This window comes from Eumetopias jubatus, unplaced genomic scaffold, assembly GCF_037043125.1.
Source record: "Eumetopias jubatus isolate StellerSeaLion01/CBP00866 unplaced genomic scaffold, mEumJub1_p1.0 scaffold_1, whole genome shotgun sequence".
Lineage (NCBI taxonomy): Eukaryota > Metazoa > Chordata > Mammalia > Carnivora > Otariidae > Eumetopias > Eumetopias jubatus.
The window spans coordinates 179,720,919-179,746,135 of record NW_028274807.1 but is presented as its reverse complement, the minus strand read 5'-3'; the positions used below and the strand labels follow the sequence as shown (position 1 = coordinate 179,746,135).

At 40.2% G+C, this 25,217-nt stretch overlaps 1 protein-coding gene across 1 annotated transcript in view; it reads right to left on the bottom strand.

The window, feature by feature from the left end:
- Positions 1-1,513: 1,513 nt before the first annotated feature.
- Positions 1,514-25,217, bottom strand: part of LOC148165108 (uncharacterized) — a 41,365-nt gene continuing 17,661 nt past the window's right edge. The window contains exon 3 of the mRNA XM_088027596.1: positions 1,514-1,680. Within this exon, the coding sequence (XP_087883722.1) occupies positions 1,573-1,680 (108 nt within the window). The 3' untranslated portion in view covers positions 1,514-1,572. The remainder of the gene's footprint in view (positions 1,681-25,217) is intronic.

Here is a 25,217-nt window from a genome sequence, read left to right as displayed (position 1 = left end):
TGACAAATGACATTGGCAATCTTTTCATGTATTCACTGGTCATTTGTGTATCTTCTTTGGAGAAATGTCTATACACATATATTGCCCATCTTTTAATTGGTGGTGGTCTTTGTTGAGTTCTAAGAGTTCTTCATATATACTGGATACTAGACCTTTAAGAGATTTGCAAGTATTCCATTCTGTGGGCTGTCTTTTCACTTCCTTTTCTTTTCAATGATTTTATTTATTTTTATTTGAGAGAGAGAAAGAGAGACAGACAGAGAGAGTGAGCATGAGCAGGGGGAGGGGCAGAGGAAGAGGGAGAAGCAGACTCCCCACTGAGCAGAGAGCCTGACTTGGGGCTCAATCTCAGGACCCTGAGCTCATGACCTGAGCCGAAGACAGACGCTTAACAGACTAAGCCACCCCAAGCACGCTGTCTTTTCACTTTCTTGATAGAAAACTTTGAAGTGCAAAGGTTTTTGCTTGTACAAAAGATAAATTTTTAATATTTTTTTAAACTTGAGTCCAATTTACCTGTTTTTTTCTTTTGTTGCTTTTGCTTTTGGTGTTGTAGCTTAGAAATCATCACCCAACTCAAGGTCATGAAGATTTACTCTTAAAAGACTTCTAAGAGCTTTATATGGTTAGCTCTCATATTGAGGTCTTTGATGTATATGCTGTGAAACAGGGATCCAACTTCACTCTTTTACACATGGATACGCTACTGTCCCTGTACCTGTACTGTTTGTTAAAAAGACTATTCTTTCCCCCATTGAACTGGCTTGGCACCCTTGTTGAAAATCATTTACCATAAATGTGTAAGTTTATTTCTGGACTCCCATTCTATTCCATCAATCTATATGTCTATCCTTATTCTAGGATCACAATTTCTTGATTATTGCAGTAGCTTTTAAATTCAGAAATTGCAAGTCCTTGAACTCTGTTCTTTTTCAAAAATGTTTTAGCTATTCTAAATAATCTGCATTTCCATAGAACTTTTAGGGTCAAATTGTCAATTTCTGCAAAACAAAAAAGACATTTGGAATTTTGATAAAAATTGCTTTGAATCTGTAAACCAATTTGGGGAATACTGCCATCATAAAAATATGAAGTCTTCCCATCTATGAACACAGGATATCTTTCCATTTATTTAGTTGTTGTTGTTTTTTTAATTTCTTTCAAGAATGTTTTGTAGCGGCATCCCTGGGTGGCTCTGTAGGTTAAGCGTCTGCTTTAGGCTCAGGTCATGATCCCATGGTTCTGGGATGGAGCCCCACCTCTGGCTCCCTGATCAGCGGGGAGGTCTGCTTCTCCCTCTCCCTTTCCCTCTGTGTGCTCGCTCTCACTCTCTCTTTCTTGCTCTCAAGTCTTTTTTAAAAAAGAATGTTTTATAGCTTCAATGTACAAGTATTACACTTCTTTCATTAAATTTATTCCTAAATAATTTTTGATGCAACTATAAATGGGATTGTTTCACATTATTTTATTAGTATAAATTTTAACATGGAATAGTAGAAAATCAGTGGGTGAGGGTGCAAGAAACAAGGACCAAAGCCTAAGAGAAAGCAAAGGTAAAACTAAAGCTGGATTTCAAGGAGATACAACATTCATGCCAGACTTCAAGTTCCTTGAGGGCAAGCACAGGGTCCATCTTGGGCATCTTGTACATCTAGCACATAGGACATTCTCAAGAAACACCTGCGGAATAAATATACTTCTCAACACTAGCAACAAGTATTTAATCTGCATTTTCCATCTTTGGCAATGAATATGCTCACAAGTATTAGTTCCTTCAAGTCATACGTTGGTTATAATGGTGTGGATTGCAGAGATCACAGCTATATCAAGGCAAAATTTTCACATGCAAGAAAACACGTTTGGTGCAGAATCTCCACCAGTTGACAAGCACCTCTTTAGTTTTCCCAGCTAAAACGTTGAAGAAAATGTCAGTAGACAAGAGAATAAGGGTAACTAGCAGGGGAAGCACACATTTTGCTAACAGCACCGGTCCTCTTGACAACAACGTAAACAACGTATAATGACACCCAAAGGTCAAACAAGCAATGCTACAGAAGGTACCAGACCAATAAAGGAGGGAGGAGGGTAAAAGAGGGGGCAAGAAGCAGCAACCGATCTACCCTGCAAAAGGGAAAGTTGAAACTCAAGGCCATATATGGTATTTATCACTACTATAGCTTTCCTTTGATGTCAGGGATAACGTATAATCAATTAAAATAATAAACTTTCACTAAGGAGAAGTATACTCTGTGTTGTGCTGCCACCACGCCAAGTGTCTCACGTACGTGATTCTCATGAACTTCTTGTCACCATCCTGCGGCACCACCAGCTACTACTATCGTCACTACTTCAGAACTGAGGGAACAGAGACCTAGAGGCATTAATGTAACTGGGTCTATCATCCCAACCACCACAGCTGGTATTTAAATCACCTAACTCCAAAATGCACATACTATGCAAAATGTGCAGAAATACAGATATAAACACCTATTGTACATACTTACAAGTATAGCAAATATCTAACACCCTGATAGAGTTACTAATTCTAATACCCTCATACTAGTTAGTAATTTGATCCCACACGTAAGACAGTTTGGAAACAGACAACTGTCCTTACCCGTTTTAACTCGACAAGCTAAAAGGGATATGAAATTCCTAACAAAAAGGTTGCTAATATTTTGGCACTAAAACCACACATAATGTAAACCTGGAAATTACATTGTTTCCTGCAGCCATCAAGTCAACGTTGGGTCTGAGTCCTGGATCTGTCACAAACCTGATACATAACTTTGGAAGCATCCCCTGTCTTCATAATTTGCCCTGCCCTAATCTACAAAACCACTGCCAATTCTATGATTCTACCAATTTACTCTCCTTGTAAGCTTTCAATTATTAAGTAATCAACTTTCATTTGTACCTTTATCAAACCAACTGGCCAATTACAGTTCTCAGCCCAGGTTAAAAGGGAAGAAGACTATCTGGGCATATTTGGAATTGCCCTTGATCAAAAAACCATTTCTTCAGTAAAGAAAAAAGAGGGGTGTGGGGGTTGGGTGAAGAGATTTGCTTTGATAACGTGCATCTTGAGCCCTTTCTCCCCTGGCTGGTCCATATCCTAAATCATTTCCTTGCTTTCACATAGTAAATTTGCTGCTAGATGTCTAGATATGCTGGAGATCAGGTTACAGTGTGAAGGACAAAAGATAAAAACAATCTGCACACTTCCATCTGGTTCTTCAGAACAAAGTCTAGAGACTTGAAATGTGAGGAGAGAAGCATGCTACTCTAGCTGCACAACAGATACCGCAAAATGCCACAGAAACAAATCTTTCAAGAGAATCAGAGATGTTGGAACGCGTAATTAACCAAAATTTACTCTGAGAGCACTGGGGGAAAGGGGGAGACCTGGCCAGTAAACACAATGTTGCCTCTATTCCAAAGGCATGAAAAGTTGAGACCAGACCAATGTATTAGAAAGTCCACAGTGCAGAGATGCTCTTATCATCCAATGACTCCTGTTTAAAAAAAATAAAAAAAAACCTTCTACATATTTATTAACACCATCCTGCCCAGTTTTTAGAACTCAAAAGTCAATACCCGAGGTTTGACGCTCGTCAAACTTTTCCTTCGCCACATGGCACCGGGCCACGCAAGACGTATTTTCAATATGAAAGAAACCAGAAGGTCCAATACAAACACGGGCTCTCCAATATATAAAATTTAAGAAAACCCAGGGTCTGTGCAGAAAACATTAAACCAGTTTATATATCAAAATCATGAGGTTTAAGCAGAAATGCAGCATTAAAATAATTTACAAAATGGCTCAACGATGAACATTTTCCTCCATGAAAAAACAACACCCTTAATGTTTTTCATATGGCACATAAATTTAACAATACCTGCAGGAATATCTTCATTGGTTAAACCAACACCATAGGTCTTTTTAGCTCTTAAGCATATTACACTTCTTGCCTTTTTATAGCATTTTTGTTGTTGTTTGCACCCAATGTAATAAGCTTTTGAGAACAAGAAACAAACCACAATAAAAAGAAAAAAGAACTACCCTTTGTAACTGCAACTTTCACGAGAGGGGTGGGGGGGGCGATTCAAATCTAGTTTTTATAGCTGCTATCTTGATGCAATTAGTGTAAAATAATTGTCTGCACAGGCCAAAGAAGAGGCTAAGTTGAGGCACTTGAATGCATTCCCGAAAATTCTTTCCCTGCCTCTCCCTTCAGCCTGCTGCAGCAGATGTTGGCTGTTAAGCCGCGCAGACGACACAGTTCATGACTTTTCTGAGACGGCTGTGTACCACATCTGCAGTTGATGAAATGGAGAGCAGAAGTGTGGCAGACACACAGAGGAGAGTGTGAGCGAGGCAGGCAGGCGCAGGCTGGGCCAAAGGAACTGTCTTGAAGGCTGGCCTAAAAATAGACACACGCTCACACTCCTCCACCCTCCGCATCCAACCTCATAAAACCGGGCCTGCCTGTCCTATTATGGAGTCAGCCTATGGCAGACACTTCCTGCATCCAACCTGGTCTGCGGATAACGCGAGAGCGTCGAGGCAGGAGCGGTGGGAAGCAGGCTGTGCAGCATCCTCCAAGTGCAGCTCCGCAATCCGAGCCTCGGTATAACTGGGCTGTGGTCCAAGTTCAGCTGGGCCCCCAGAGAAAGGCAATGCTTGTGTTTAGCCCGCACAATACTGACATAACATTAACAGATTTACATATGCAAAACTGTGAAGCAACAGGCATTCCCCCTCAATTGACCCACAGCTTGTAGTGTCTGCCGAGTTATTCCCCGCTTCGGCTCTGTAACCAAGTGGGCGGCATGCGAATACCATCTGGGTACCACTTATTGAAAACTGGCAGTCGCTCTGTAATAGGCAAGCTGGCAATAAGAGGGAAGGGAATAAATTGCATCATTTAGTTAACATCCACTTGCTTTGCGGCTGTTAAAAACCCATGACTGAATAATAATTTGGTTATTTCTTTTGCCAGAAACTGCTGTCAGCCAAATTGTACTACGCATGCTGCAGAAGTCGACTTGCAAAATTTCCACTTGAAAAGGGATCATCGAGGAGAATCGGGGCGAAATGGGCACCACTCCCTGCTTGTGAACAGTGGCGACTCCTGATGCTTGGTGGCTCCATGGCCTCCAAGTGTCTTCATCAGCCCAAACGCGGTCGACACTGCCCTGGTGAGCCACTGGGCCACGCGGTGCCACAGTGCCAAGCTGTGCTGTGCACTGATTGGCCCTAAGGAGCTCAGGTTCAAGGGTGTATGGCCAGTGACAGCTACGTGGAGGCAGATGTGGCCAGGCAAGCCTTGTCCTAGAGTGCACATCCCCGAGCCTCTGCCTCAAACAAAGCAGGCAAGCAGGCGCACAGGAAACCTGGGCACGACCTGCCCGCATCCCCCTAATTCTGCACCCAGAGCAGTCAGACTACATCATTTCTCTCCGGTTTACTCAACTGCTTCCAACCTGACTAACAAAGAAAGTGCCAGAAACCTTAGACCACCACATAAAGGCAGAAGTGATCTTCAGTAAAAATCCATGTGTTTGAAGTGGTTCTCTTCTGGAAGTATTATGTAAAGACATGAGATTATCTTCTTATTTACTATATACTGTGTGTGTGCGCGTGACACACACACACACACACATATATTACTTCCCTTTTCTATGTCTCTTTTAGGAAACTCAGGGCTGAAATATGTAGAAGTGACCAGTGCTGTGGCAATTTTCAAAAAATATATTTTATTTTTATTTTTTCTTGTATGTGATCACAACAAGAATATATTAGCTACATCTATGTGGCCGGCTGCTTCACTGGCTTTTACTGTATCCGCTGCTCATCAACTGGATTTTAATCTGGATTTCCTGAGCACTTAATTGGGGCGTAGCCTCAGGAGAAGGGGATTAGAGTGGATTCAAAGAGGCTGACACCTAGTCTCTGCTATCTGTCTAGTTGGGAAGATAAAACAAACTTGGGCTCCATTACCAAATGTATGGAAGGGCCAAATGCCTGGGCTCAGAGACCCCAGGAAAGTATAATTATTTATATGATGTTTTAACTGCTATAGCATTGGCCACTTGCAAATATTGAAGGCTTCATTCTCCTAAAAGACACAGAAAAAAAACAGTAAAGAAATGGAAAGAAACAAAAGGAAAACCTGGAACAGCAAAAAGGAAAAAAAAAAAAGAAAAGAAAGAAATGAAAAAGCAGGGGGGAAAAAAAGACCTGAAAGTACAAGTGAACACAGTTTGATCAAATAAAAAAAGCAAAATGAGAGCCTTTGCAGTGATTTTTTTTTTTTAATTTTATTTATTTGACAGAGAGAGACACAACGGGAGAGGGAACACAAGCAGGGGGAGTGGGAGAGGGAGAAGCAGGCTTCCCACTGAGCAGGGAGCCTGATGTAGGGCTCGATCCCAGGACCCTGGGATCACGACGTGAGCCGAAGGCAGACGCTTAACAACTGATCCACCCAGACACCCTGCCTTTGCAGTGATGTTAATGGCAAAAATACATGTTTACAAAATCCAAACCTGAAACTCTCCTTACTTCTGCATTGAGGAAAATAGGCCAATCTTTTAAAAGTCCAACACAAATAAAGAGCACTCAATTTTTATAAACAGGGTGGTCTCTATCAAAATAACTCACTCAGCTGTTTGTATGTTAAAATAGGCAAAATATGATCATGAAGAAAGAGGAGAGAAAAAAGAGGCAAAACCAAATTGTTATGTATTTTATAAACCACAACATTTGTAAGTGACCACATGTTTAAGTGAAACTCCGGTAATAGTTATTTTTCAAGGGAACGACAGTAGACAAGAAAAGATAAGAAGCCCCCCCCCCCACCCCCGCCGCCGATTCAGTTTATGATTGTAATCTTAACCTTGCTCTAAACAGCTTACGAGGCAAGGCAAATCAAAGACTGTCACTTCCATATCCACAAATATCAAAAGATGTTAAGAATATAAATCGAGAGGGTAAAGAAACATACACACACCCAATAAAATCAGCATGCTATCATGGAAATACCACTGCCTGAGGGTAAGGAGTACTGGTGTTTACCGAAATTGTGCTGCTGTCTAGCTGCATGGCCTTGGGTAAGTCACCATTTCCCTGCACCCGATTTTCTTTTCTTGGAAAAGAGAGATATACAACAAAGGCAGTGCTAGAATTCCCCAAATCTAAGCAAAATAATGGTTTTCCTAATAGGTCGTTATTGCACAATTGTGATTACAAACTGAATCCTTCTTTTGAAAAATCAATGAATTAGAGTAACACAGGATTTCAAAATTACTCTCATTTTACTTTGCAAATTATTCTTAGGGTAAATATCGCTGGAGTTTTTGTTTGTTTTAAAAAATACACATGTTGAAGAACTGAAATGCTTTATGCAAATATTTATCTTCCAGAACATTGTATGTTCCCTCAGCATTTGTTTAAAATCCAAAAAGTTTCCAGTAATGGCAAGATTTCTATTTAATATGCAGTTCCTTAATAAAAAACTATAATACAAAATTAACTTATATAGCCCATCATTTCGGCAATATGAGGGAACCAAGAGTTAAAAATCTAAAAAGCCTACAACCCAAACATGATGTGGTCCATTCTAAGATTTTGGAAAATAGTGCGTTCCTAGAAAACATATTTTACTGCCATGTCCATTTTCACTTCTGCGTATTTAAAAGTAATCATTCTCTCCTTGTTGGTTTCCACTGTTTTACTCCCCCTAAGCTCTTCTACCAATGAACCATGGCATGTTTTTCCCTAAATGGCTTTAAATGCTGTATAGGTTCTGGCAAAAGTCCAAAATTCCAGCCAACATCAGCATTTTCCAGTTAACCTTAATCAACTCTATTGTCTTTCAGAAGTGGAGACGATGCAACTGACCCTTGGTCAGGGGAGTATGTGTAGGGCTTTCCCCAGGAGCAGTTACGGATTTGTGCAAATCCACACAGTACCTTGCATGATACCCTCCCCCACTCCAACATCCAAGCCAGCTGGCGAGGGTTAGCAGTCAGTGGCCAGGAAAGAGAACGAAGGTAACTGGTCCACCACGAGACTCAGGAACTCCCACTTTGGCCTCATTAGCAAGAGGGCTGGGCAGCCAAGAAAAAAGTTAACATTAGCCAAATACACCTGGTGAATCTTGTAAAGAATCAAGATTTGCTCATTAACCGAGCTTAGAAAGGTGTGACCTCCAAACCCAAAGAGCTATTTTCAGGTCCTTCATGGTACTAATTTTGTGATCAAATTACAAATTCCATACAGTTCTTCATAAAGCCCCTTTAAAGAGGCTTTTGATGTTGGACAGTTGGGCCTTTTGCCCCTCACAGTCACATACGGACACACATGACTTCTATGAGGCAGGAGGCCCTCCAGGGTGAAACGGCCCATCCAGCAAAATCAGTTACCTGACTGCCCACATACTGCTGACCAGACACCCCAAAGCAGGGAAACACACACCCCCAATGCCTTCCCTTCCCATCAATGGTCACTAGCACCACCACCGCCGCTCCTGGGAACACTCAGGGAACAGAAGAAGCTCCTGAGCCCATCTCGCAGGGGCTCGTGGACAAGAACAGTGGGGAGCCACCAAGTGTCTGCAGCTTGCTCTCTACATGGGCGAGGAGTCAGGGATGGGCATTCATCCTGTAAGGGCCGCCACGGCACTCATGGAGCCCCATGCTGGCTTGGTCTTTCAGCTCTTAGCCGAAAATAAAATTTCAGTGTCCATTTTCATTATGAGCTCAGAAAAGGAAGGAAATAAGGGAGGCAGGAAGGAGGGGAAGAAAGGGGGGATGTACAGGCAGAGAGGTGGAAGAGAAACAGAGGGGGTGGAGGGAGGCAGGGAGGAAATCGCTTGGTATGAAGACAAAACAAATTGCGAAATCTAGAAATAAATACTCAGCTGAATTCCAACACAACTTGTCCCTTCTGTCCGTTTTGGGAAATAAAGCTCTCATCAAAGGCAAGAGGGTTCGAGGGGAATTCAGTATATCTGGGCTTTACATAAACTAAATATTACAGGTTTCTAAAACAGTTGGGAAAAGGCAAACACCCACCCCCCGACCGTCAGTTTAGGATTTTACCCTTTCCCCCCTCTGCATTTTGACACTGAGGATTCCAAACCCACCTACCGAAAGGTAACCAGAGCAGCCTCGAACAACCAGCTCAGAGCCCACGCAGCACAAGGCTGGAGAGCAGGTTTGTGGAAGCCCAAAGTAAACGCCATGTGAGGACAGGAGCGGCCGGCAGGTAGACAAACATTTCAGGCCTTATCCAGGTGTGTGGCTGGGGTGGGGCGAGGGTGGGGCGAGGGTGAGGTGCAGATGGGCTCCCTGAGCCGCTGTGTTCCTGCGCACCCAAGTTAACATCCTTTCCAATGGCTCTGAATGCCACCAACAAGGTCCAGCCTCTAGCAAGGGCCACTCAGAGCCACAAAGAGAAAGAAACCCATGTTAGGTGCAACTGATGAATCACTAAATTCTACCCCCAACACTAATAATACACTACGTTAACTAACTTGAATTTAAATTAAAAACAAAAAAAAAGGCAACACAGGTATTTCCTTCCTTCCGTGACATCAAAAGGCAATTTGCCACTCCTGGGCCAAGAGGCAGGGGTGGACGCAAGCTGAAGACACAAGCCTCTCTTGCGGAGAAATATTTCTGACACAATTACCCAACACTCTTCTTCCACCAAACACCTGGTTGGCTGCTTATCAGAAGCAACTCAAATTAAACATTCTAGCACAACCTGGCAAGGTCCAGAGAGAGAAACGACAGCCAATGGACTTTTCAACCCTCTGGTGGTCATCATCACTTCTAATATTTACGAAGTATTATGGCAACACAGGCTTGAGCCCCTGTTATTAGCTGGAAGAAAAGATCTAAGGTTTGCCCCTCGAATCAGAAAAGGCCTCTTAAACCAAACTGACTTATCCAATCCCAGGGGAGGGGCCAGTACAACAGCAGCCCATTTCATAAGAGGCCAAAGGGCAGCTTGGAAAAGTGAACAGGGAGAGGGGATGAGGCAACTCTGCAGTTCCTTTTCTGCTGGGGCCTCTCCATGGGGCTTCATTCTGTTTTGAAGAGACAGAAATTCCAGCATGGAGGGCATACCCATGTGTAAATACGCATTTGAAAGTGGGGGTGACTTGCAGGTTATTTTAAACCACGGATCCCCACCACTGGTGTGGATGTTTCAAAAAAAGAAAAAATGGACTGGGGCGCCTGGGTGGCTCTCAGTTGGTTAACCGTCTGAATCATGCTCTCTCTGAATAAGCAATGAGTGCAAGATCCCATCTCTAGTTTAAAACTAAAAAAATACATATACACACCCCTGTAAGTTTTCATTTTGAGATATAAAATTATTTTTCTCCCAAACATCATCATGAAAGTAACAGGCTATAAGAAATCATATATAATAGTAATTCAATCCTATGTACTTGATTCTTTCCTCCAATTCTTTTATTTATTCCTCCCCCCCTCTATTCCCTACACACCTTCAACTAGACATGGCCTCTATTACTCTGCAGGAAATGAAACTAAAGTCAAAACAAAAGCAAGTACTAGTACTAATCACTAATATTTAATCAGCACTTGTTATACAAAACCACTGTCTTATTTGTATTATGTTGACTCATTTAATCAAAACAAGAACCTAATGAGGTAAATCATCCCATTTTACAGATTTAAAAACTAAGGCAGAGTATTTAAGTAACTTACCCAAGGTCACACAGCTATTTAGAGGCAGGGCCGGAACTCAAAGCCAGGCAAGTTAACCACTATACTGTCCTGCCTCAAAGATGTATTAACCAAAGACATTAATTTTTTACTTTTGAGTTGCTAAGGGTCCACAAGCTAGTTATACATTTGATTTTCAAGGTTAATCTCAACTTCATGAGACGTATGCACTGACTTTATATATGATGCAACTGAACTCTTAGCAACGTCCTAAGCTTCTACCACTTATAGCCATAACTACCGGAACAATGCAGTCAAATTATTCTCTCCTACCTGATGTTTCTTCCGCAGCAACAGCTCAGTCGCTGGTCTTTTGTCTGATCTCTAATTTCTGTACTAACTAAAAATGGATTTTTAAAACTCTAAAACAAACACTTTAATAACCCATACCCAGAATATTTTATTTCTCAGGTTATACATAACAATGGGAATGAAATTCCTTCTCAGCTTTGACAATAACGTTTAATCCTACAATGAACTGAAACTTGCTAGAAGCACTGTTAAGAAGCCCTACTGAAAAAATAGTAGATTATAATTATAGAATACTCTCCTTCTGGAAGTTGTTTCCCTGCCCGTCAAAATGCTTCCTGTTAAACTCTTCAATTTTTAATGCTTCTTTGTATTTAGAACATCTTTTGCTCAAGTTTGAAGATAAATGTATATTAAAAGATTTTTTTCAAAGGCAACTTTATTTTTAAAACTATATGACAAATGTAATACAAGTTCATGGTATCAAAGGATTTCAAATAATATAGCACAAAAAAATCAAAAGCAGGAGTGCTCTGCTGTCATCCTCCTGCCTTCAGCCCTTAACACAGCTTATTCTTCAGAAATAGCCACATCTTTAGTGTCAGTGACGGTACCAAGGGTGGGGAGGGGGCTTTGTGGACCCTTAGTTCTAATCCCCCATTAACTACTCCTCCCTACCCAACCTCCGCCCCAAAGCAGTAAAATGATTAAATCACACAACATGCTGGTTAAGAGCACAATCCCTTATCCCTTTAACAAGACTGTCTGGATTTGAACCCTGTCCACTTCACTTACTAGCTATTTAACCTGGAGCCAGTAAATTACTTAACCTCTCTGTGCCTCAGTTTCCACATCTGTAAAGTGAGAATAATAGCAGTACTTACCTCACTGAGTCATGATAGAGGGGTAAATGACTTATGTAAGCTAGTATTTAAAAGGCGATTAGAATAATGCTAGGCACAGAAGTTCTATCTGGGTGACCATTAAGTATATTTTTTAAATAAATTAGTATCCAGTGAACAAAAAGCAAAACCATGGAAGTCTATGCCTAAAAGTGCTCAGGCAACTTAATTTGTAAAAAAAGAAAAAAAATTATCAGAAAGAGAGGAAAATAGATTCTGCTTCTATAAACCCTTAAGTATCCCACTTACGGGAACAAACACTGCATTTTTATTAATCCGTCTTGGAGTTTTGGTTCAGACTATAATGGTCAGTCTCAGTCAGCAGCTCATACATTCGGGCACCGGGTAAAGAAGTACATTTTTTGTGCACATATTCAATCTACTTTTACCACTCTATAGCATACAGCTGAGGTAAAAGCAACAGGCTTGCTATGCAACTATCGCTTCCAGACCTCCTTCAAACAGAACACACTCTCTCTGCAGCTCCTAAACAGACGTGATGAGCCGTCATTGTTGGTGTGTTTCCTCCCAGACTTCAGAGCATTGTATTTTTCTCAAGAGACAAATTATACAACTAGAGAGACAAAAACTCATGCTCACTTAAAAAATATTACCTACAAACATTGAGAAAGCTGTTTTCTCTAATATTTATGCACTTCAGAATGAGATTCTGAGAAGAATAATGCCTGAAATGGATAGCTTGAGCTTGGTGTGTATGTTATAGCTTAAAATCTCAAAGGAATAAATATAAATTTTTCCAAAGGAAACAACTGGTACAGCATAAAACTATCAGGCTCTATCCACAAAAACATTCTATAAAATGTCAAGACATTTATAAGAGTAAAGTGTGCTATAAAACAAAATGACATAAATTATAGTATATTTTTATTTGTTGATTCCGAACACAACATATAACTATCTGTCCCCAAAAATACCTCTGAGATTACTCAAATACAAGGGTAGGGCATGGAGAATTATTTTCCCTATCTTTAGTGAGTGGTATTTCCCTGGCCAAAAGAAAAACTTAGAAGCATAATAACAAAAACCAAAGTAACAAATGTGGCAATGGCCTGGACAGACAGATGACAAAAGTTGCAACCACGTTTCTCATGCATGGTGTTCCCAGGTTCAAGTTATAGATTATGTCTAATACATACATTTCTGACATAACAAACATTCTATCTCTAGTTGTTTGTTCAAATAAATAAAAGGGGGGTGCCTGGAAGCTCAGTCCCTTGGGCATCTGACTCTTGGTTTGGGCTTGGGTCAGGATCTCAAGGTTGTGAGACCAAGCTGTGCATCCAGCTCTGTGCTCAGTGTGGAGTCTACTTGGAATTCTCTCTCTCCCTCTGCCCCTCCCCCAGGGGCATGCTCTCTCTAAATAAATAAATAAATATAAATAAATACATAAAAGGAATTTTTATTTCCTTTTGAAAATTAAAAATTATGGTAATTGGCTGGTTTTTTTTTGGGGGGGAGGGACACACAAAAATAGAGAAGGAATCATTGCTACAAATGTAAAGCTGACTATACCCTGTGATGCAATGAAAATGCGTCAGACACAAAACCTTTAAACCTTTTGATCTCTACCATCCATGACTAGGCTCCTAGTATAATTCAGACAGAAAGACTTCAAAGAATGGAATATGCAATTAAATCAAATCCCCTAAAGTTTTTCACCAAACCATCCTATTTCGGAAGTGTTTTAAATACTTGGCATTTAATACCTTTATTTTATTCAAACTTTCTGCAACTAGATTCTACAATACAGGTATTCATCCTTTACTAAATGCCTATCTTTGTGTGAAGAACCCATGGAGATACAAAGAAAAAAAAAAAAAAAAGACAAGTCCTGCCCTAGAGAGAATTAAGTCTAGCTTGAAAGAGAGCCATATAAAGAACTAATTAATTCCACCGCTCTTACTGATCAATGTTCTGTAAGGCAAAACCAATGCAATAAAGCAGGAAAAAATATATAGGAAAAGGAGATGATATTGATATCTATGAAATATCAAATATTCTTTTTTGAAATAGAACAATTAAAACATAAGCCCAAATCTTAAAGAGTTCAACAAGGTGATCAAATACAAAATATACAAAAATATGGAGCTGTCTACATACTGAAAATAATCAGCAAGATATATTAATGACATATGTCTTTCTTTTGTAGTCATAGACATATAACTACAAAATTTTCATATGAAAGAAAAAGAAATACTTGAATAGAAGGATATTAAACTACTTCCCTGGATGTACAGAAAAGATATCAATTCTTCTGAGGTAACTTAGTTCTTATGAATTTCAATCAAAATGCAAAAGGAAATTTCTGCTAACAAAATACTCAAAAAGTGGTTTAGAAAAATCTTAAAAGAAAGGAAATAAAATTTTAAAGTATAAGAATTATGAAATAGTCAATATTAAATATTGTATAAAGCCAAAATAATTAAAACACCATGGAACTGACAAAGAATGCAGAAAAATCAATGAAAATTTAAGAATATTGATGACAGTTTTTAAAGACAGCTAACATGTGAGTACTTATATATGCCAAGTGTTTTATAGTTACCAACTAATTTTTCATCCTTAGATTCTTTTGTAACTGATTAAGAATAATAGAAACAGAATAATTTTCTTAGTAGATGTTCCTATACTTTAATCAGTTTCTTGGCTGTAACTGTCTTTTTTACCACATCACCAGTAAGTTTCTAGAAGCATTTTAGGAAAAACGTTGGTCTTAATATTTTATTATTTTCATAAAATTGCCTGCAATACTCTTCAAAGTTATATTTTATGATTATTAAGTATGAATTTCTGACATTTTCAAATAGCAGTTATCTCTGGTCCATAAATTAGAAAATACACTCTCCACAGGTGCTAACATACCTATCAGCTACAACAAATTCCACTAAATTGAGGATATTCTTAATTTTATTATTTTGTATTGAAATGTGTAAATATTTTAGCCCAAATATCTTCTCAGATCATCGTTTTAGCTCCATTCTGAGTACCTTTCTTTGACAAGTGTTTCTACAAAACAAAACTCATTAAATAAACAAATTTGCTTTATGATTCCTTGGCACTGCCTGGTCAAATACAGATACTGCAAAATTGCAGCCGTATCAATTTCATTTTATTTCTATACAGAACTCACATTATTTGGTTTAAATTAAAAGCCCCATCTCCTACTGGTAAAATACTACACAGCATGGTTAAAGAATTTCAAAATTAAAACTTATTCACTCTTTGAGCATCATTATTTAATCTGTTCAGTTATTCCCTTGCTTCTGCAGGTATAAAACTTACAGTGTTGTTCTATTTGCAATCTTCCCCCCATATCTGTAATTTGCTATTAGTCTCCAAAACATGTGTGTGTACACTTCATTCTTTGAGTTATTAATATTCCCAAACAAAATGATTTTAAACAAAATGCAACCAAAAATTAGAGCACTCATTTACAAAAGTGTAATACCACAATGGAACACTTACACTGGTTTACAAAATAGTTTCTCGAAGTCTCTATGTAAAGTATTTATACACATTGGAGTCAGTGTCTCTGGCTTCTATTCAAGAGACAAACACTTCAATTTGGACACAATTATGAAATATATGTTCACCACAATCACTTCCAAGTTCGTATTTGTTCCACAGGTGTCCTTACCTAGTAAAAATAGTTTTTAACCCAAGTTCTCCGCCAGAATCCATATTTATACTGCTGTAAAAACAAATTTATCTTTAAACTTTTCAAAGAACTTATAATGTCATCTATAACAATGTGAGATGTTTTACCTTCAACAGAATGAAATTCTGAGAGCTCTATTTTGATTCAATTGGAGGAGAGAAAAAAAAATCAAACATTGGAATTAGCTTAACTGATTTTCTATGTGAAGCATCCAATGATACGGATGTGAAACTAGTACCATTTACTATCCATAAAGGAGTTCTGTTAGCAGCCCAACAGTATTAATAGTTATCAATTCACTTCTTATCTGTGCTAAAGAAAACCTGGACGCCAACATGAGTGATGTTAATGTAGAAAAACAGTCCTTTGATCTAAATGAAAAGTCATGCTTCACGGAGTAAAATATAAAAGCACATTCTGCAGCTGTGTATGGGCAAAGCTTCTTAAAATAAGTACTAATTTTGAAAAAGATGCAAATGGATTTCCTGATTTTTCGAAGTTCCGTGCTTTTACTATGACCCCCCTGTGGATGGTAAACATCAAGAAAACATTATGGAAGTAATGCTCCTGGTTCTCATTCTTCAAAATAGGGAAAAAAAGACATGTAATATTTCACTGAAGAAGTTCTCATTTTTTTAAAGCTCATTGTTGCCAACAGTATTTATTACAAAATACTTTTTTAAACTTTACCAAATACTAAAAATAAATATAGATTTATATCTTTTAACAAATTAAAAAAAAAAAAAAAAAACATAAAACCTACCAAAGCAAGGACATTCAGACTACTTCCCTACACTCTGAAGCATGACTGACCAGACTATTTCCCACCTATTTTATGTAAACTAACCTGAAATAACGTCCCATGTTTCCCCTGACCTCCACCAACCAGATGGCAGTATCGACTCCTAGCCACTCACCCCAGAGCACACATTCCTTGAAACAGAGGTGCTAATGATGCTGTGCCTGCCAAAGGTTAGGAGAAAAGAAAGGGGCTGTTGTTTATCATCTTTCAGAGGTCACTACACTACACATCTCACACACGACAAGGTAAGACCACGGAGAGGTAGAAAGAGCATATAAAGGTCTACTTAAAATAATAAAAAATAAAATAATAAATAGTAATACTTATAAGATGAAAAATCTGAGACAAATGCTAAGCTAGGCAGGATTCTTGACAGGACGGTCCCAGACAAACTAAAATAAACAGCCACCATGTTACTTCCCACAGCATCTCCATTAGATGGTTCCATGATCATCACCGTCTTCAGATGAGAACACGATGGCTTGCAGCTGTACAGTGACCTGTCCAAGTCCACAAGCCTTTACACTGGTGAGACCTAACACCAGAGTCCAGGCTATGCAGCCCCACACAGAACTGCTAGACTATACTGCTTCTCTGTGGAACAACAGACAGCACAGAAACAAGCCTTAACTTACGTTAAAATTGAGTGTACACTAAAATATTTTAAATCAATAATGTATAAGTACTGTTCAATAAATAATCCCAGAATTGTAAGTTATTTATATTTTTAACAATCAAAACAAATCCTTGCCTCACCTCGTACACTGAAACAAAATTAAGACAGATTTTTTTAAGAAGAGAAGAGGGAAAAAGAAGGGGGGGGTGGAGAATGAGGAGAGTGTAAAGTAACTGCAAGGGAAAAGATGTTTTGGGCAGAAAGTAAGTCTCAGAGATACGGAAAAGGCATAATGAAAATATGGAGAACATAGAGATGGGGTAGTTACCCCCCAAAAGAAACACTTTACTTACCACATTTAAAAGGAAAGGAAAAGAAAAATATGGAAATCCACATCATAAAAAGATCCCTTATAAGCCAATATATTGACACATACAACCTATTTTTTTCACTGCATATAGTACAAACAGGAAAGCCACAAAAGTGCTACAAACAGCCAAAAACCAGAGGGTGTAGAAAATACAATTTCATTAGTTATGAAAGAATAGCATATTACCAGAATTCTATTCCATCTTTCACCTAGAAAACCATCAGTAATAAAAAGAGAAGAGGGTTAGTTTATTCAGTGTTTGCCCTGGTGCAATGAAGTGGAAACGCCACAGTCTCTTACAGAAAACCAATCGGTAACCCAGCCAAGACAACGTCAGTGTTCAACATTATCTGTTCCAAAAAATCCACTTACGGAATTTGTCCTAACGAAATAAGGAGAGATGCAAATAAATTCATATACTAGAATGTTCACTGCACCATTATGTATAATACCAAAAGACTGGAAACAATGTAAATACCCAGCAAAAAGAGAATGGTTAAGGAAATGAGGGTACACTATAAATAGATTGTAGCGATCCTTAAAAAATCATGCTTACAGAGAATAATGATACAAAAAGCATTCATGATATAATGCTAAATGAAAACCAGAAGAAAATGCAACTGTTTCATCTCACCTGCCTATAAATGTGGAAAAATTGAGATTTAAATACACTAAAGACATAAATGTAACTCTCGGGGTACCTGGGTGGCTCAGTCAGTTAAGCGGTCATCTCTTGATTTCAGCTCAGGTCACGATCTCAGGGTCTTGGGATCAAGCTCTGTACATCGGGCTCCTCGCTCAGCAGGGAGTCTGCTTGAAGATTCTCTCTCTCTCTCTCTCCCTCCCTCCTCCTGCCCTCCCCACTTGTGTGCACTCTCTCTTTCTAAAACAAATAAATCTTCTTTAAAAATTAATATAATTCTTCTCTTACAGCTGGTGTATATACTAGAAGTTTCAGGAAGTCACTATGATTTTATCAACTAATGATTTAGAAAATCATTCTCAAAGTTGGGCATATCACAAAAGTATCCTTCTGAACAAATAATGGGGCAATTACTAGCTTACTACATAGACAAGGGTGGAAAAACTGAAAACAGTATGAGGTGTGTTTGGGGAAAAAAAAATAACTAAGTGTTAGCTTGCCTCCATATTATCTTCCACCTCTCCAATGGTCAACTTAAAACTCTCCCTGAAAAAATATCTAATTATTTTAAGAAAGTAAAAAGTCTGCTATGTCCCCAAATCATTGCACACAGCACAAAATACTGACCCTGCTCCCATGGTTCTTAAAGCTGTTTTTATAAAATTATAAGCCAAAAGCTATAAAAAATAAAAGAAATGATTTTGCTTGGCTCATTCTGCTGTGAGGCACACAAGAGGGAGGGAGCTCTGAGGCTGACCAGTCACATTCAACCTCCATCCCACCTCCACAGAAGAGGGAGAAGGAAAGGAAGTGCCAATCCATTGGGCATTTCATTGGTCTCTTTCTTTCTGCTCTTTAAGTTCTTTATTCATACAATAAAAGGTACAGATAATCAAGATCCCTTCAATTTTATATGCAATGTTGGCAAAGAATGGCTTTGCCCATGCTATTCCCTTAGCCTGAAATGTCTGCTTCCCACATCCAGAGTCTCCTTGGAAACCTCTATTTCTTTAAGGCAAAGCAAGCTTGGTGTTGCCAAATGAATCCGCAACCTCCATTCCCATATTCCTCCTGAAGGGAAGCTTCATCTGACTCAGGCACACACCCTTCTCCCACAAGACCCAGGAGCCTCAGGGAAAGCTGACCCTACCCCTACCCCAAGAGCCGGGCCTGAATGAAGATCATGATTGGTTTAGAAATCCAGGCAAAGCCAATCAAGGCATGACACATATCTGATCATGGGAATGGGCAGTTCAGGCTAAGACAGCAGAACCCTGCCAAGTGTGCAGGGGAGGTCCTGACAAGGCAGTTTCTCACTCTTAAAGGATGGCAACTGGACCAGACGGCCTCTCTTCCTCTGGATACTGTGGCAGTCAGGAACTGCTGCTGTCATCTTGCCTCCAAGGCAAGGATGGGGAATAACTGAGAACCCAATCAGTGGATTCAAGTTATGCCCAAAGTCCACCCTACGGCTGAACTTCCAATTAAATCAGTTCAAGCATTCCCGTACTGTTTAAAGATTTCTATAATGGGCGAATAAAACCTTCCCAGCTAGTGGAATGAACAACTGCTGGTTTAACCTGGCAAACATCATTTCTTATTCTTCTATAAATAGAACTTTGATTTTCCCTTTGGGTATCATGCCTTGCCCATTCCCAGTTCCTGTAGTCTAACTGGGACTGACCCCTCCCCATCTAACCTCCAGGGAAGGAAATGAAGCAAGGATAACCAATTAGAACACTAGTTCTAATTGGTTAAAAGGCTGTTACATTAACCTGCTGAGCCAATGAGAAAGTTATGGAAGCCTCCTGATAGAACTACAGTCAAAGAAAAACTCCTGTTCTGTGCTTCTGCCAGTAGCTATCCTCTCACAAAAAGAAATGAGATGGTTAAGAATGAAGGAGTCCATGAGAGAGTAAGGACAAAAGAAAGAAAGAGGCATCCAGCCCTCTGACAACACTGTTTTAGCACCTAGATCCATCTGTACCTGAAGCTGACCAGCACCAGACTTTTCAGTTATATGAGCTACTAAGTAATCTTCTGTTTCTTAAAGTTTGAGATAGGTTTCTGCTCTAAGTACTCCCATTAAACCTTGTCACCACATGGCCATGGCCACTCTCACTGTGCATTGTGACTATGTGTTCAACTCCCCACCAAAAAGTGAGCTTAGGCAATAAAGACCATGTTTTTCATCCTTATAACTTCCATACCTAGAGAAGAACCAGGCCCATAACACCAGGTATGGAACTTGAACCAAGTCATTAAAACACACCAAGGCTCAGTTTCCTAATTTTAAAAACAAGACAGTTAAAAAACAAAGACAGATAATAATAAATGTTAGGGAAGATGTGGAGAAATCACAACCATCACACATTGCCAGTGGTAACGTAAAATGGTATGGCAACTTTGAAAAACAGTTTGGCAGTTCCTCAAAAGGTTAAGCAAAGAAGGTACCATATCTCACAGCAATTCCAAACCTAGGTATATACTGAAGAGAACTAAAAACATACGTCAACACAGTAACTTGTATGTTAATGCTCACGGTAATCTTAATCCGTCCTAGACAAAGAGGAAAAAGGGCCAAATGTTCAGGCCTGATGATGGAAGTTTGGGTTTCAAACCAAGGCTCTCCAACCAAGTCTCAGTTTTCGGTGTCTGCCCCCAGGCTATCAGGAAATGGAAGGATGTGAAGGAGTTCTATGTGAGTCCTCTCAATGGCTGTTTCTGCCTGGATGGGGAAGGGGTAACAATAATCATTAGGGGCACAATCAGGGCAACCACAGCAGCTCCTATGATTCACTGACGGCTCCCCATGTTCTCAACTCTCTGCCCTGTTCTAAGTGAATTACATGCGTTAACTTATCTAATTCTCACCATCAGCCTTATATGATAGGTACCACCATATATTTTATGGGTAAGAAAACTGAACCACACAAATGTTTAATAACTCGTCCAGAATCACATGGCCCTTAAGTGGCAAAGCTGGGGATGTGAACCAAACTGTCTGAAATCAGTATCCACTACACTATGTGTTAAATTCTTGACAAGGCACCATGAAACCGCTGCCTCCAGGCATGAGAATAATAGGGACTAATATTAGCCACTTTTATCAAAGGTTTAAGATATGCCAGACATTGGATGTTACAAGAATTATCATCAAAACCACCCTAACAGGTTCATATTACTATCATCAAACCATTTTACAGAAGAGCAAACTGAGACCAAGAAATCCATACCAGGATAACCCAAACACTAAAGAGACCACACTAAGACTTGATCTTGTTCTTTCTGGTTCAGAGACCATGCATGTCAGTAAAGGAATAATTTGGTTTTTCTATTGCTAGAGCTGGGTCTTCAGTTTTCTTCAAATAGGAAGGAGAAGAATGACTTATGGGCCCCAAGACATGCAATCTGGACCTTCTGGACACATTCCCTTGTCTTTTATTTCTCCGTCTTTTATTTGGTATTGCCTCCACCCAAGTCATTCCCCCACACCCCCAATCACATCCCTCCCTGTAGGAGCAATGGGGAAAGAAGAACTGTGCCTTTGGCAAGTGGCTTTTTCTGGAAAACACGGGATGTGGGTGGAGTGACGTTGGGGAGATTCATGACAGAGCCAGGCTTGGGGCACCTGGCTAGCTCAGCTGGTAGAACATTTGACTCTTGATCTCGTGGTTGTGAGTTCAAGCCCCACATAGGCGTGGAGCCTACTTAATTTAAAAAAAAAAAAAAAAAAAAAAAAGAGGGTGGAGGAGGAACCAGGTTGGCCATGCAAAATGAAGTGGGACCAAACCAGGAAGGAGTGAGCATGTGTCTCTGTGTGACTGTGTCCATCCAGGGAATGGCTGGTAACAATCAACCTAAACGAGAAAAAGACAGATTTCCAGCCAAGTGAGGACCCAGAGAGACTGTAAAGGCTCTGGCTGCTCCATGGGGCTAGACAAATTATTTGAGATGCTCAGGTAACTAACTACATGGTCTACTTCCGGTTCAACGAAGAAGTACATATGGAGCGGCTCCTGCAGGATGGGGGGGCCATGCTGGGAAAGTTATATCCAATCTCATGCATGTTTGCGGGCTCAGTACATGCAAAAATAAGGATTCAGCCAAGGACAGAGAAAAGACTTTCCCTGCTATACTGGCAACACAATCGTGGTCTCTCCCTAAACCCTCTAGGACAAAGGACCACATTAAGCCTGAAAGACAACTTTCTTTAGAGAGAACCAATGGGCTATCCAAATATTTGAACATTTGGCAAACCTCGTATTCTAGCCACAGGTCTTCAATTTTCACATTGTTGTACGTGTCAGAATGTGGGGCAATATGTAATATATTCTCAAACCCAGAGTAGACTCTTTAACTCCAGAGACATGGTACCACTCACATATTAGATACCTTCCGGGGCGCCTGGGTGACTCCGTCAGTTGAGCATCTGGCTCCTGGTTTGGGCTCAGGTTGTGATCTCGGGGATCGGGAGATTGAGGCCCACGTCTGGCTCTGCGCTCAGCTCAGAGTCCACTTGTCCCTCTCCCTCTGCTCCTACACCGCCCTGCCCCCCATCAAGCTCTCTCTCTCTCTCTCTCTCAAAATAAAATAAGTAAATAAAATCTTAAAGATACCTTCCCTGCACACAAAAGGTGCAGCCTTAAAGATAACGGGAAATGCCAGTGGACAAAACAGCATCGGCAATCCCATGCTTCTGGGCAAGGGAAGCTGTGCTTTAACACCGTCTCTAAGAATGAGGGCTCTCCTCTCTCTCCTTCCTCGGGAGCCGGGCAAGTTGGTGCCAAGCTGCTGTATGACTTCACTCTCTGCAATCTGCATGGCACGTGGAATACCCACAGCATGCCAGATTATCAGTAAGGTGATAACACTTGTATATTATACCTGCTTGGCACGATTTGAATGAGGCTCCCTCGGGCTGCCTAGGGTTTCATTTCCTGTTATCTGCACCTGCACCAATTTCAGAAGCAAATAAAAACACCCCACAAAACCATATTTTAGGAGCTTATTCAAAAGTCAAGAGACAAAATCAATGCCATCAACACAAACCCCAAAACACAACAAGGTAATTAACCTGACATGCCAACTCACTCCATGTCTGGGAGGTATGCCTCCTTCCGGTGTTTTAGTGATCTTTGCCAAGTTCGCATCTTTTACCCATCTTAGCTATTTAATATGACTTTTAACCAATACCGATGGAATAATCATAATCCTAAGATTACATAAGAACTAACATGTGTAAGGTCCTTCCTATACTGGCCAGTGACCACACATCACATTCTGTGGGGATTCTCACATTTAATCCACATAACAAATGAGGTAAGTTCTATCATTACGTCCTTTTACACACATACCTACACACACATACACAGTTAAGAAAAACGAAGGTAAATTAGAAAGGTTAACAGGCGTTAAGTCACTCAAAGAGTGTTAAAAAGCCTCTTTAAACCCAAGTTTGCAGAACGCCAGAATCCCTGCTCTTAACCAAGCCACCGTGTGATGGACATCCGTGACTGCACTGGATCAGAACGTGGGGGCTGCCACACACCTAGATGGTGTCCTCTGCTTTAATGAAACTCTTTACCACCAGAGTCAACTGGCTTTTGTGGAGTTTTAATTTACATGTGGGAATTTATATTTCAATAAATGGGTAAACAGTCCTTTTGGCGTGTTACTAGTTCTGTGCCACTTGGGGGGGATGAAGACGGAAAAAGAGGGAAGAAAAGAAATCAAATGATCCAACAAGGGGTTGGGGGCTGCGGACACCAACGTCTCGGTCACTCTGTCCCTGACAGAGCATCAGGGGAGAAGAAAGGATGAGAAATGACAGCTTTATGAACTTCACACTGCCACTCCACATTCCTTAAAGGGCAGCTTTCCCGGGAGAAGCCAAGAAGAAGCCAGGCATCAGAGCAATTCCCTATCAGTACCTTTTTAGAAGGAAAGGTTTACAGTATTTTACTTTGGTTGCTACCAATTCATTGCATACAATTCACTGTGTAAAAGAAAGTCTTCATCAAATACACGTATTTGGTGGGGGAGGGGAAGCTAAACAGATTCCTAATAAGAAATTCAAATCAAGAATTGCTCAAGACGACACCTGCCTTCTGGCCTAATGGAAAGATCAATCTGTCAGGTCTTAATTAAGTACTCAGGCTAGAAAGAAAAGGCACTGCTTATACTTGGTATACTACCTAGTATAGTGCTGGTAGTCAAAATGTAACTGAAAGCCATATTTGTTACAGAAATGGTAACTATGTGTACAGATGAGTCATTTGCTTCTGGGCGGCCACATATTTAGTAAACAAAAGGTGGAACTAGATGAATCTCATGGGTTTGTTGACAAAGATCTCTGTGAATAACGACATTTGGACGTCTAAATGATGTTGTATCAGAACACCTGAGAATGTCCAAAAATAAGCTGGGGGGAGGTGGGAAAGAAGGCCATGAGGAAGTCATGTCTCCTGGCCTGGCAGCAGCATTGAGTCAGTGAATGAACAAAGGAGCAAAGAGGTAAACAAATGAGGAATAAACAGGTGAATGAGTGAACACGTAAGTAAATACATCCGTGCGTTCCTTCCGTGATGGTCACTGAAGTAACCAAATTCTCTACCTATTTTATATAATTGCTAACAAATATGCAGGTACATGAACACCCATGGCCCCTCCATAGCCACAATGGAGACAGTTATAAACTCTGATCAATTCATTCCATATACACTCAGCCCAGATGTAGCTAAGTGGATGGGAGACAGCACACGTAACATGGGCCCTCATCACTGTGGGCAGCTCCCGTTAGCAAATGTGTGGTCTCTCTTCCCAACCTGCTGAGTGCACCGCCAGTTCATTCTCCAACTGCCCTGCCAGGGTAGGGAAAGAGAGCCATTGAAAGCCGTGCATGGATCACAAGTTAATAACTGGTTTGCAAATGGTGAGCCATCCTGAGCAGCTCTCCTGTTTCCCTAGGAACTAAACACCAGACACCCAGCCAGGGAAAAATAATACAGACAGACTACGTAAACACATTCAAATCCCAAACCTGACTATATAAAACCCTGTGTAGTCTAACGTTTGACCCAACTACAGGATCATTTCCAGTCCCCGTAGTGGAAGATTAAGGTGGTTGCAAAAAGCCAATTTCAATGGGCAAGCTGGTAAATAGCTGGACAGGAATGCTCTGGTGTTCACA